Consider the following 14450-nt stretch of genomic DNA (forward strand, 5'->3'; position numbering starts at 1 on the left):
TTATGTGAACTGACATATATTCTAAATTATTATTTTATCCATTGCTTATGTGAACTATCAGTAGAGCCCATTATGAATTGCTTAGGCGCTTAGTGGCTCTAGGTGTGGATTTTCACCAGCTCCGTCACTGCCCCTAGAAAAAAAAAATAGGATGTGGTTGTAAAAATTATTTGTGTATAGCCTGTTCCTGACATTCTCTTACTCCCTTGAAAGGGCTGCCTCCATGTGGGCTATTACTATTAGAGTAGGAGCAAGAGATGCTTTGGGAGTATTTTTTTCAAGGCAGTAGTTACTCATATGAACTTAATTGCTTGTCTCGTGATTTATGATTTGTTATGTTTACCTGAACTTCATCACTACTTCCTGATGAGTCAAGATAGTAGAAGCACGTGCATATTCCTTCCATTGTTAGTACATATACTACTGCCTCACGCCCGACATTTTGTTCATGCTAGTCGCATTGTTGACAGCTTGCTCGGAAACTATAACATTCTGCATCGTCCTTGCCGGTGCCAGGCAGTTGGTTCAATTGAAGTTTTGGTCCATAATTCTTCACGCTATTCATGCATTGAGAAAAGAGTCATTCTTTCCTTACATCATGCAGTCACATTGCTCAGGAGCTAATGCATCATGCTATATGTTTGTTTGAAACTAGTAGAAAGCGCGCGCCCTTGCGCGCGTGGACAAAGAAAGCGTGGCAGGGATAGAAGAAAGCACAAGCCCGTCATATTAGTTCGGAAAAGTTTGAAAATCCACATTTTTTTACAACTATTCTGTGCTAAACTAAACTAAGCCTGAAAAGATTTATGAAACTATTAAAACAAATTATGTTTTTAGTTTTTTTTATGCACAACCCAAAATTTCCAATTCTGGGGTGTGACATCCAACAACATATTTTATAGGGAGGAGGGTCAGTCAAAAGCGATTAAAAAGGAGAAATAGCAGGCTATCAGAAAAAAAAAGTTTTCAAAAGGCTTTGAACAAATTAATCGCAGGAACTACGATATCATCATGTGTTACAATGGGATTACATGAAGAAACAAAATGGATTACCTCTTTTAGAAGCCTAAAATATTGTCTAAATATATGGACATCTTTTCTTTTGAGATAATCATGACAGCAAAATGTAATACGTGGATGCATGAGCAGGCTTCAATCTGTAGACACATTAATGTATCAAGCTGCTAGCTATAACCATCCTAAGCAATGGATAGAGCTGGTCGAGTTACTGTATTTGAACAAACAAATAGACTGCAATTCAAGCAATAGAAAATACAGTATTGAAGGGGAAGAAATCAGTATGCTGTAGGCCAGCAGGAACACAATTTCTCTGTCGCTGCAAACTAACTACAAATAAGGGAATGGGGTCGTAAGCTTCAACATGAATCTGCTGAAAATGGAAAACACATGGCATAATGTACTCCTATCAAGTTTAGAGGCCGTTAATTAATTTAGTTAAGAGTTGAAGAAGAAGGTACACGACATGGAAACTCTGGCCCTCCTGCCTGGGAGCTCTTTACCTGGTTGTTTGTTTTCCCAGACCGTGCATGCTTGTGGGAGCTAAAGGGCCTCCATTGGCATGCCTCACCCTCAACGCTGCTGTAACCAATGACACCAGAAATCCCTTCAATTCACAGATAATGGCCAATCATAAAAGGATAATGGGGAAAGATGTAAATCAATCCACATATATGACCTCTTTTAGAAGCCTAAAACATTGTGTGAAAATAAGGACATCATCTTTTCTTTTGAGGTAATCATGACAACAAAATCCAATATGTGGATGCATGAGCAGGATTCAGTTTGTAGGCAGTTATTCTACATTTTTTGGGCATTAGAATTACTGAAATATTTTTTACATCACCTGGGCAGCTGAAACAAGGCACCTAAATCAAAATTGTGGCTGCCACAAAAATATTCTTCTTTGAATGGTGAGTTCAGGTAATTAAAATCCTACTTCTCTGAATGGCGTACACCATTCAAAGAACAATAATATTCCATCTTTGCAAAATATGAGCATTCATATCCAAAAAAATAGATAAGTTCTGAAATTGTTGAGCTAACCATTTTGAAAATAAGAATAATGTATGCCTTAGCCTATGAGGTTCTATATATATAGATTGAATCCACCACATGGCTGCGCACAACATTTCCAAATAATCAAAATCTATTTTAATGATTTCAGCTAGTTTAATTTTGAGGGGCAGAAAGACCGTAACTCATTGTAGTAGGGGGAAAAGCACTACAGCACTAAGTAAATAGGTAGCAGCAAAATGTGTAAGCATGCCGATCAAACGTCGTTTTTGCTGCAGCGATAGGACAGGTGCTAGATCACATCCATGAGCACAAAATCGATGCACAGAAGCATACATTCAATAGCAATTAGATGAACTGGAGCCCCACCTAGTCAAGCGAACCCCTCTTCAACAGCAGAGAGGACCCCAAGAGGATTCCATGCGGCGACTGCAATGCCATGTCCAGCGTTTGCACGCGCTGCACCACCGTGGCTGTACTTCTATCGCAGTCTACACAGTTGCACATATGCTAAGTGGTCATCATTATAAACCCTGCAGTAAAAGTAATCTAAAAAGGAGAATGACAGTAGACATGAACAGAGGTTACAAAGACAATAATGATTTGGCAGGGAAGGAAGTTGGTATATTCACAAAGAGAAAACAAAAACTATTTGATTGCCTTGCTTAACCAAAACACCTGATGTGGTATTGCGAAACTGAAGGAGATTTTAGTAGTCAATCTGAATAGTCCACATGAGCACAATTAGGAGAGATGGAGAGGAAATCGTAAGAAATGTTGTGAGCTGTACCTTGAGGAGCACAGGAAGCACCATGATGGCAATCTTCACACACCGTTGCTGCAATAGATAGGGCTAAGGTCAATAGGATTGAAATCAGCAGCAGCAATATACATCTAAGTAGATACTACGAACCTGGAACTAATCAATGCACCACAGGATCGATCTCCTGGTGCAGCCAGCCGCGTGCAGCCAGAGCAGGAAGCCCCGGCACCGCGAGGAACCTCCACGCGCTCTGGGATAGGGGGAGTCGGCAGGGAGAAGGAGAGTGAGAGGGAGAGAGAGAGAGAGAGTGAGAGGAAGAGGTAGGCACCTAGGGTTTCATGGAGCACAGGAGAAGACGGCCGGCGGGACGATGCCGCATCGGGGGCAGCCGCGCCAGCGACCACCTCCACTACAGGAATGCGTAACCTCTTCTTTTTGCTGGATTGTTAATGGGAACGGGAAAATCGAACCTTATTTTTTGCGCTGCATGCTGTGAGAACCACTGAATGGGTTGTATAGGGTATTGCAAATGCTGAATCTTCAGCCATCACAGCGAGAGGACATCTGAACTTGTCTGCACAGAATGCATTTGCGTATACGAAATTGATGGACATTAAAGCGAATAGAATGAAGTCCAATTAGTGGAAGCAGCAACATGTGAAATCTGTAGTCAATCGAAACAAATGGAATAAGCATAATTAGATGACTGCCTACACAACGCACGTGGCTAAGAGGCCCATAAAGATATATTGTAATGGTAACTATGATAGTAACTGTAAGGAGGAGAATGTAACCTGAGCAAAATCTTATTTGAAATTCGATGGCCTCATAAATAAGAGGACGCATATATGCGATCTGAAATTGAACAGAAACAGTTGTAATGGAAGGTTGATAATGCTGGAAACAATAACATACATTTATCGCTAGTGCATCTATGAAGAGACCAAAGCTTGGAGGGGTCGATCTGCATGAAGTTTTGACGGCTTGTAGAACAATTGGACTTCATATATTTTAATTGCCTCTTATTTCATCCCAACCTGTAAAAGATAACCATGAAACTTGTTTAGTGTTAGCTATCTGGGTAGCATGAAAACTATGGAGGAATAATAGCTATGGAAGAGCCGCTCTTTTTAGCATCCTGACATGCCACTTACAGTGTATTAAATTTGTACAAAAGATAACAAAGTTTCTCAGGGATCGTTATTTTGTTTCCACTAATTAAAACTATAGGCAAATAACAGTTATGAAGAAGGTGCTCTTTTTAGAACCCTGACAGGCACCTACAACGGTTTTGAGGCTTGTGAATAAAAAAATTAATATAACAGGAACATAGTTTTGAGGCTTGTGAATAAAAAAATTAATATAACAGGAACATAGCACTGAATCTGTATATCCACATGAAGGAAGGGGCAAAGGGCTGTTGGCCATGTCCGGGGCATATCTCGGGAGTTAAAAGCACACGGAGATAAAACCTGACCAAATCGATTCGTTGTCCAACACCGATATTGAAACTCAGCAATCATTTATTTTGGTAGCACTAAAACTATAGACAAATAATAGTTACGAAAGAGCTGATCTTTTTTACCATCCTGACATGGCACTTACAACGGAATAGTTTTTTGAGCATTGTGAAAAAAAACTAAAATATAACAGCAACATAGTACTGAATTTGTATAACCACATGGAGAAAGGGGCAAGGGGCTGCTGGCCATGTCCAGAACACTTTCGGGAGTTAAAACCATGCAGAGATAAAACCTGACCAAATCAAGTTTTTGTCCAACACAGATATAGAAACTCAGCGACTTTTTAGAGCTGTGAACTTTCACAAACTCTTGAAAACCAAACGGCCATGGAGGCGACTACATCAAGAATCTGGACACAGGAATGGACATATAAAAACACCACACAATCATACTGTATCTTCTACCACTTACCAAGCTCCTAGACGTGAATAGATAGGTTTCGCATCCGAGAGTCATGTACTCATAACCCAAAGGAACAAGGCTATCATAGCAACAGACCTGCAAATGAATCCAAACAGTACCTATGTGCTGCATCAGAGCATGTCCAATGATTTTACAGCTTGAAGCAATTTCATCCATTCAAGCAGTGAATATTCAGTTCATAGTGGGAATTTATGAAACGGTCTCATTTTTACAGCGTTCCTAGAAAGTGGCAGTTTGCATGACATACTACCGATTTCAAAGTAATGTACAAACCCAGGGAAAGATTTCCATCTCCACAAAACGTCTATATGGATAAAAAAAATTAATTGAGTTAATTAAAATATTCGCAATTGTCTAGAGATAGTGGGAGTTTCAAAGTATTCGCAATTGTCTAGAGATAGTGATATGTCCTTCAAACTACAGACTTTTTATGCAGTACATGTATATGCATTTCTAAAAAAGTATATTAGGCCCTTTTCCAGAGGCTCTGGGAAAAAAAAACTCATGCATAGTGCTAACCTGCTATGCCCTACCAATACATATTAGCTATTTCTATTAGAGGATCTGCAGCAGTATTAGAGGATGATTAAACACAAACCTCGATTGGATCTCATTCTAAATTTCTATGACAAAACCCCAATAGCCTTTTAACAGAGCCACTATTATGGAACCTGCAGTTAATTCATTTTTTCATTGACCTGCTGTCATCACCTATTTAAACCTTAACATGACAGTGGTATATATTACTATCTTATATCTGGACAACAATAGTGTAGGCTATATAAGTGCATGCCCAATTAAGCTCATGCATTTTACTTAGTGCATTGCGAAGGCAGGTTGATAATACATATCCAAGGTTAGATATATATGTCAAATCGTGCGGCAAAAAACCAGCCAATGTGCCTACAGGTGCGTAATTTTTATGTGGAAGTCTCTCAAGAACACATACTTTGCTCAATGCACCGTCTACTAAAGGAAGCACCTGCCATCAGATGGCTAGAGAATGTAGCAGCCTCTGACCTCCAGGTGGCCATATTCCTGGAAATCAAATAATTTTAGCAAAAATATAGGTAATGGATTTGTAACATAAAATAGAAGTAAAAGGACTATACATTTCACGTTGCCCACAATTTACTTTTGTTCTAGGTAGACCTTCCTGCTCCTGTATCTTTGCATTGTGCAATAATATAGGACCAAAATTTGTTCCCTGACGGGTTTGTGGCCCATGCACTCCTAATCATGTCTATTGTAGCCTGAAAGGAATGATGCCAAGTCCATTGTAATCAATAGGATAGCTAACAAATGAAGCTAGCAACACATGGAACAGGTTTTCATAGTTCACACTAAATTAAGAGCTTCCTCAACTTGCAGCTCAGGCAACAGTTCTGACGACAACATTACAGCTTGTACTGCAATATCCATACTGACCAGATAAGGATCGTGCCGCAACACTAATAGCAAATAACTGAACAAACCAATGACAGTAGGCAAAATGAAAATACTAAACTGCACTGGACCAGATAGTACCTTTTGGTTGGGCTATTTCCTTTGTGTTTATTTGTCTCAGAATAACCAGGCGTCCAAATGATTCCGAATAAATTTATGTTAGTCACAAAATCAAAAGTAAGAGTAAAGCTGATAAAGAAAGACAACATCGAGAACCAAGAGTATCACCTGACACAGCATGATGTGGTTCCCCATCCAATTCTGATTTTCTGGTTCATCCAAAAAAGGAGATTCCCAAAGCAGGGGTCGGACTGTGGCCTAGCCGACCGCAGGCAGCACGGGCCTGACCAGCCGTTCACAGCGCACCGGCGGACGTGGGTCTGCAGGCAAACACAGGCATTCGCTGCAGGCTGGGTACCGCGGCATAGCGCGACAGCCGACCCCCGCGGCCCCGCCCGCTGGAATTTGGGAACACAACAACAGGAGGCAGGACGAGTGTCGCTGCCTGCGACAGTCCGTTAGACAAGGGAGGAGAAGAGAGTGAGGTACCGGCAGACGAAGCCGCCGAGCTGAGACACTGCGGCCGCCACCACCACCGACAACGAAGAGAAAGTTAGGGTTGAGGGAAGACGTGCCGGCAAGGGCCGGCTGGAACCACGCACGGCACCGCGCACCCATCCGCCGGGCTGGGCACCATCGAGAGGGAGGTAGGCGGAGCGAGAGAGGAGGCGGAGGCGGACGCAGCGAGTCGCGCTACGCGGCGCTGGAGGCCAGGGGAGCCGTCGCCCGGCACTGACTGGCATGGCACCACGTCGCGAGAGAGGTAGAGGGCGCACCAATAGCGAGGGGACGTAGCGACGGCGAGCGGCGATAGGACGGAGCGGTGGCGACGAAGCACATAGAAGGTGGATCGGAGGAGAGGGAGGAAGAATGGCGGCGATGCCGATCGGGCAGAAACCGAGGCGGAAGAAAAGGACGGCGGGAGAAGCAGAGGAGAAGCGGCAGAAGGCAACGACAACCACGGGAAGCTGTTCCAGAAAGAATCCGATTAAACAAATCTGGTCCACACGGTGGCGGATCGGACGGCTGGAAACATTAAGGGCGACGTGGAGGGTGGTCCTGGCGGAGGAGCTGGCCATCTTTTTGGCTTTGAATATGTTTAGTAAGACCTTGTTTGATTTTTTTTTTCCTACAATCAAGTTTGCTACATCTGTGCTCTTTTATCTACAATCAAGTTTGCTACATCTGTACACTCTGTACCATTTTTTCTACAATCAAGTTTGCTACATCTGTACACTTTGTACCATTGTACCTAGCGGTTGTATATTTGGTCCTTCCCTATCAGTACAAGTTTGCTAGTAGTTGTATACCCTATACCCTATCAGTAAAATTTGTGTATATTTAGCCCTTCCGTATAGAAAATTTGATAGTGTATGTTTGACCCTTAACAGTAGAAATTTGATAGAAATGTGGGGTTGTGCATTTTGTCTGTAGGGGTGGTATATTTGGCTCTTCCCTAAAAGTAGAAATTGGCAAAGATCTTTCTCTTAACCATCTCCTTTGCGGATAATTTTGTAACGCTACTTCCAACATATAATAACACTATATCCCCCCATATAATACACATAACAAGTTATTATAAAAAGAAAAAAAAAACTTTGCGCATTCAAGGCTTTATAGATGAGACATCCATATCAACGAGTGGCACTAGCAAGAGACAAACGCGGGCAATTCTTCGCAATAGCAGGCTTCACAATAGAACTGATAGACAGCCTTGTTTGGCAGTGGCAACAGCCAACAATGGATAAGCTTATAGTTGACACGCAAGCAGGGATCACAGACAGACACAAGAATGATCAAGACATCATTAATACAACCTAGAACCTTGTGTTGTAATCACAGTATATAATACATATGAAAGCAATGAACTGACCAAACTCCAGACACAGCCAAGAAATGAATATCAAAGGGGGGCAAAGCACCCCCAGACACACCAAACATCTCCCATGAATAGCATCACCAGCCAATCATAAAGCAATAATACAGACATAAATGAAGAAATGTGTACACTGCAAAGTCAACTGGGTTCTACTTTAACATCCATGTCCGTGGTAACCAACAGTTCCCCCATTCTCACCTTCAAGGTCTCATAGTTGATAATTTACACCATTTGCAGTTCCTCAACTCTTTGAGAAGATGATTTGGTTTCATTTGGTTGAGATCATATACATCCCTAAGACGCTAACTAAACTATCACTCAGGGGGCAAATATGATGAATCCGTCCAGCTTCACTTACAGAGCAAATCAATTTGAGAGCTGGAACCTTCCTGTTGGTTTCCTCTTTCTCCATCCCTAACAAATAATGAGAATAACATACAGTCAAACTTGATTTCTTTTATAGTTATTAATGTAAATGACTATTGACTAAACACTTGATGAAAAGGACATACAAATATAGCATAGTAGAAGAGTGTGAGGATGGCAAGAGCAACAAAGCCATACTGGAAAACATTGTACCTGCATATTTTGTGGTTCAAGTATCAAAATACATTCAAGTTTTAAATGTCTGCAACCCATGTAAATAAAGCAACTATTTCACTCTTCATTTGAGAGACTCACTTGTAAAGATACTTAATTCCACGAAGGGATTGCAATGTGTGGCCAAAGATCTCTTGAGCAGCAGTTGCTTGTGCATAGTAGGCAAAAGCCGTGGCACAGAACTGAATCACACTGCACATAGAATAGCAGGAAAATATGTGATAATTAGATTAAGAGGGGTTTTAAATCACGAAATACAAAGTCAACAAAAATAGGCAGTCAATACTCATGGAAGGGTTATGACATTTCTTTAAACCTAGTAAATCAACAAAACTCATGCTCATACAGAAGTCATTTTCATCTTCAGTGCATGCAACATAAGAAAAACAATTCTAGTTCCATTCACCATGGTAGATTGAGGAACATGCCAATATGATCATTCTAACTGACTACGATTGTCTTGCAAAATGAAAGCTTAAAAACAATTTCAGATACAGATCTTGCATGTTTGGTAATGAAATTCGGTTTCAACCGTTGTGGAAAAGATACAAATCATGCTGCAGAAATTTAAGTGAAAATGAAATTTAAACCCTTTGACAATTCATAATATGTTACAACGTAACATGTAAGGAAGGCATTGATGGCTTACCTGATGGAGCAAAGTAGTATGAGCCCAACATTAAACAGGAAGGAGTTCATTAAAGTGCCTCCCCATCTGAAACAAATTGATTGGTTTGTTGATGAGATTATAATAAGTAAAACTGCAGGAAAAAAAATAGTATGCCAAGGTATGAGCTGGTTACTTCATCGGGTGAATTGTGATGAAAACAAGTTTCAAACCAAGCATCATCTCCCCAGCAATCACTGCAATAAGGAGATAGAAGCAGAAGAACGCGAAAGCAGCAGTCCCAAGGAGACCTGGTGCATAAATCAGAAGATGAATTGGATTGTTCTAATCAGCAGCATAAGTTGACAAGAATGGAAGATCCGAAGATACCCCAAACACCATCCAACTTTATGAAGACTTCATTCAGGAAAGAAGATAGAGGAGGATCAATCAACAAGTATATGACAATATGTGCAACCCAAGCTATTGAAACAATTAACCTGCAAGCACAACAACGTTTTGAAGAGATCACTTTGGAAAGTGCACTTGATTAAGATACAGGACAAGAAGTACAGGACAAAAGTTTTGCACTCACCCAACAACACCAAATATAAGTTTTCCAATGTACCCAAGGACTGTGAATGCCCAAGTAGCCTCAGCCTGTGCCATAACAGGTGTCAAGGAGGGAATCTTAAACATAAAAAAGTGTATGACGTGATAATTTACGTTGGATAACCTGTTCTCCTTGAGGATACATCTCTTCTAGAGCCTTCATGTCATCTTCCAGAAGTAATAACTCCTGATATTTCAAAGATTGAACTTAGCAGTTAGTGTCACTACAATACACAAAAAGGTATGACAGGAACGTTGGGAAAAAGGTCTACACTACAATAATCAAGGACCAAGTACCATATGAACAATCATCATGTGGCATGCACATGGATACCAACTCAACTAGAGAACTTGTTAACCACCAAAACTCCAAAATGCGATGACTTCTATAAATACATGTTAAAATACTTTGAACTTTTCTTTAAACCAAATATTTGAAATTGATATCTTCTTTATTCTGATCATTGACAGACATGAGACTAAGTATTGCAAACTGCAGAGTTCCCAGTAGCTAAAAGGGAGGCAGAGACCCTCAAGAACCTAAGTTGTTACCATTACACTAAATATATAGCTAGGTACGTACATATTTGAAGTAGCATGCCAACATCTGTAAAGGACATATGCCATTAACTAATATCTTGGGGTTACTTTATAACACCACATGTAAAAGGCTAAATATGGTGGTGGTTGTTTTTGTGGAAGTAATAGCTAAACTATTTCCAATGCCTGGAAAGAGCAATTTTAATAAAAATGTGTACCTTTTCTAAAGCCTTCACGTTTTTGCGCCATTTCCGGCCCTTGTTCCCACTTCTTTCTTCTTGGTGAAGAGCTTCAGCCGCTTTTTTCAACTCCCTGGCCTTCTTTCCCAATTCAGTTGCTTCCTGCAGGGCACATGTTTAACCTCAAGGAAGCATTGATATACAAATAATTACTAGCAACAGAAAGATTGATCACAAGTGAGGCAAGCATCCTTTATGATCAAAACTGGTGTACATGAGAATGTAGGCCCACCTTTATATATTGTGAGCGTGTAATTACAGCTTTTGGACGCCGGATAAATGAGAATATAAGTCCCAATGGAAGGCAGGCAATTCCGACACCACCAAATATCTACCAAATAAAAAGTATAGTCAGCAAAATGGAAGAAAAAAAATGCAGAAAGATGACAGCATGATTACAGGTTACAGCAGTACTAAATGGTGGGGAGAGCACAGTGTTCATATTTCAGATTCAACTTATACCATATCTAAAAAATATGGCAAATTTGAACAAAGCAATACATATACCAAAAACGTCCATAACACAAGCCATTAAGTTTAAACTAAACTCACCGTGAAAAGCACAGATCCAACGATTGTAGTAAGAGCAACCACATATTCAGGGAAGGTAGCACGCATTGTCCAAGTTGTTTGCGAGTTAGCCGGTGCGGTAGAAGCCGCACACTGAAAAATAGATGGAGTCAGAGACTAGTACTCGTTCAGTGAAACGTAAAGACAGAGCAGAAACAGACTAAAAGTCATCAACAAAGAAAAGGGTAATTCCATATTTCCATCAATGACTAACCACACGAGGCAATTGACTAAAGCAAGGCTGGCCACTTGAGAATCCAGAAAATGAGTTTGGAAATGTTTGGACCGTTGAAGATAGGTGCCTGACAGTGAAGTCCACTTTACCAACAAGTCCTGAAGCGACAAAATGGAGATGGGATCAGCCTACTTAGGTAAACACACACCATCACGAGACTGAAAAGGTTCGACATTGCTGAAACTTAGGAACTTGATGATATCTGGTGATCACTAGATGACATAAAATTTTAGCCGTAAACATCTCATGTTGTTAATGATCAGTGATTTGTGCAATAGGGTCTGTATAGAAGGTAAATAAGGTTTGTATCAAGGCATGCCCATTCTATGCAATGTAACTATCAAAAAAGCAATACAGTTTTGTCCCATAGTCATATGACTGTAAAACCAAAGGAGACAAACTAATCTTTTGTTGTGTAAACTAAATAAAATCCCCGTGTAAAGGAATGCCTATGTAATCCACAACACATATACACAACAACAACAACAACAAAGCCTTAAGTCCAAAACAAGTTGGGGTAGGCTAGAGTTGAAACCCAGTAGGAAGCCATCAAGGTTCAGGCACGTGAATAGCTGTTTTCCAAGCACTCCTATCTAAGGCTAAGTCTTTGGGTATATTCCATCCTTTCAAGTCTCCTTTTATTGCCTCTACCCAAGTCAACTTTGGTCTTCCTCTGCCCTCTCTTCACGTTATTATCCTGGCTTAGGATTCCACTACGCACCGGTGCCTCTGGAGGTCTCCGTTGGACATGTTCCAAACCATCTCAACCGGTGTTGGACAAGCTTTTCTTCAATTGGTGCTACCCCTAACTAAGTTCATGAAGCACAGGAAGAACCATCCACGGAGGGGCAGCAACAAGGGGAACTGAATTCCGGATCTAACTCAAGAAAGAAAAAAAAGAAGGTTCAGAGCTCAAAGCTGGCGCTTCAATTCGAACCCAAATGCAGGGACACGCTGGAATGGACCACAAGATTCGGGCAAAAGATGCCACATTTTTTTTTGAACTGAACTACATTAAAATGCTAGTAGTATTCAGAATCTCACTCCAATCCTGGAGAAATCATAAGAGCATTCTGTGTGGGGGATGCGGATAGGAATGGGGGGAGCATGGACTGATCCGCGCGCACCGTATAAGATGCCGAGGACGAGGCCGCACACCACCGCGGACGCGACGACCCACATGAGAGCGGTCCTGAGCCTCTTCCCGACGGACCTTGCAGGGAAGAGAGCAAGGCGGATCCAATCATCGGCGGACGGACGGAAGAAGAGATAGAGATGCATTTCAGCAAAGGAGGAGGGAAGCGGCGAGGGGGGAGCAGGTTACTTGTCCTGGTCGCCCTCGTAGTAGAACATGGCGAAGGGTATGACGAGGAAGACGAGGACGGCGTCGAAGATGTAGACGACGAGCCAGAGCGTCTTCATGGGGAGCGTGAGGTTGCAAGCCCCGTTGTATATGGCCTTGCGGCAGGCCTGGCGGTTGGCGACGTCGGCGGGGAGCATGAGGATGGAGAGGACGGCGACGGTGAGGCCGAGCACGACGACGAGCTTGGGGAAGTAGGCCTGGTTGGCGTCGTCGGGGTGCTGGTAGTTCACGAGCAGGTAGACGCTGACGAGCAGCACTAGCACGCTCACCACCGCCGCCACGATCACCAGCGCCACGTTGAAGTCCCCCATCGGGGCGGCCGCCGGCGGATCTCGCCCTTCCCCGTTCTACTGCAAGTCCTACTAGGGTTTGCGCAGTCCCCCTCGCTCCGGCGGCGACAGCGGCGGGTGGGGAGAGGAGGCCACCACCGGCGAGCGAGATCTGGGCAGCGCCGCGGGGGGTGGGTGCAGGAAGCGAGGGAGCTGCGGGCTAGCAGCAGAGGGTAGGGGTGGGGTGCGGTGGGTTGACGACGCCGAGGGGGAAAGGGACGGAGGCGAGGCGAGGCGACTGGGAGAGGAGGCCAACAGCGTGGGCTAGGCTGGCGCCGGCTCGATCGGGTGGTTTGGTCGGGGTGGGGGTGGGGGTCCGGTTGGGTTTCCCTCGCCTGTGATGTGACCTGTGGGGCAGCGGACGGAGTTGGGGCCAGCGCACGCCGTTTTGGGTTTCGTTTTTGCGGCGGGCAGGGCTTGTTTTCCCGGCGCAGGCCACAAAAATTTTTGTATTCTTTTTCTTTTAATAATATATTTTTATTTGTAGGAGTACATAATAAAATACACTTGATAACCATGGAAATTACAAATGCACATCAGATACGTGAATTTTTCAAAAATAGCTCACCATCGTACTCCCGTGAATGACTTTTGAAAATCATTTGACGGTAGTACGAAAATGCTTAAGTCGTATGCCTATAGTATGATTTTAACTGATTCTTTTTTAAGGCCATTTGAATCCCTTCGTTCTGAGATAATTAGAATGTACTTAATATAAACTAGACTATTTTGGTTTGGAATTTGATGTTCCACAACTTTTTAAAATTTATATATAAGCCTATCTAAATTTCAAATGGTGGAAGATAGAAATTAATTCTATAGATCACCATGCTATGTTTCTACTTTGTAACTTATAACATGCTATTTAATTTGCTCTCCTATGATATAAATTACAACGCATAATGTTGGGTTCATAAATCCGGGGTCCCTCGCGGACCGACTTTCCAACAAAGGCTCGGCCCAAGCAGACAACACGCAACTCATGGGCCGGCCCAAATATCTGAACAGCAGGCCAGAAGGACGATCCAATTACTGACCGGAAGGCCTGGCCGAGGAGCAGCGGCACCCGTTTTCCGACTCCAGCCCACCTCTCCGACCGGAGCGATCACTTCGGCCTCCAGCCCGCCTCCGGACGGCCTCTTCGACCGGAAGGCCTGGCCAAAGCACTACTCCAACGCCGATCCCACATCTCCGACCGACGGTGCCTAAAAACCCTGCTCACTGCTC

The 14450-nt window shown here is 42.7% G+C and overlaps 1 protein-coding gene and 1 long non-coding RNA gene across 10 annotated transcripts; both read right to left on the minus strand.

The window, feature by feature from the left end:
• Positions 1 to 1165: 1165 nt before the first annotated feature.
• On the minus strand, positions 1166 to 7202 carry LOC136522284 (uncharacterized). Of its 9 annotated transcripts, none has more exons than XR_010775839.1 (10): positions 6271 to 7202; positions 5856 to 5996; positions 5693 to 5781; positions 4732 to 4818; positions 3742 to 3834; positions 3592 to 3652; positions 2948 to 3461; positions 2825 to 2872; positions 2404 to 2525; positions 1166 to 1599 (listed from the first exon to the last, which is right to left on the minus strand). It is a non-coding gene; the product is annotated as an uncharacterized lncRNA (long non-coding RNA). The 9 variants fall into 9 exon arrangements; XR_010775837.1 differs by having other exon boundaries at positions 4732 to 4841; XR_010775836.1 differs by having other exon boundaries at positions 4732 to 5781; positions 6271 to 6305; positions 6418 to 7200.
• Positions 7203 to 8058: 856 nt separating this feature from the next.
• LOC136520020 (LIMR family protein Os06g0128200) lies at positions 8059 to 13479 on the minus strand. The gene is made up of 14 exons (XM_066513422.1): positions 12856 to 13479; positions 12659 to 12744; positions 11511 to 11629; positions 11279 to 11389; positions 10959 to 11057; positions 10706 to 10828; positions 10072 to 10134; positions 9931 to 9995; positions 9726 to 9835; positions 9532 to 9646; positions 9378 to 9443; positions 8810 to 8920; positions 8641 to 8707; positions 8059 to 8542 (listed from the first exon to the last, which is right to left on the minus strand). Exons 1-14 carry the CDS (start codon positions 13203 to 13205, stop codon positions 8495 to 8497), a joined length of 1533 nt encoding a protein of 510 aa, XP_066369519.1. The 5' UTR covers positions 13206 to 13479; the 3' UTR covers positions 8059 to 8494.
• Between the last annotated feature and the right edge of the window lie 971 nt (positions 13480 to 14450).

The sequence above is a fragment of the Miscanthus floridulus genome, chromosome 18, assembly GCF_019320115.1.
Source record: "Miscanthus floridulus cultivar M001 chromosome 18, ASM1932011v1, whole genome shotgun sequence".
Classification (NCBI taxonomy): domain Eukaryota; kingdom Viridiplantae; phylum Streptophyta; class Magnoliopsida; order Poales; family Poaceae; genus Miscanthus; species Miscanthus floridulus.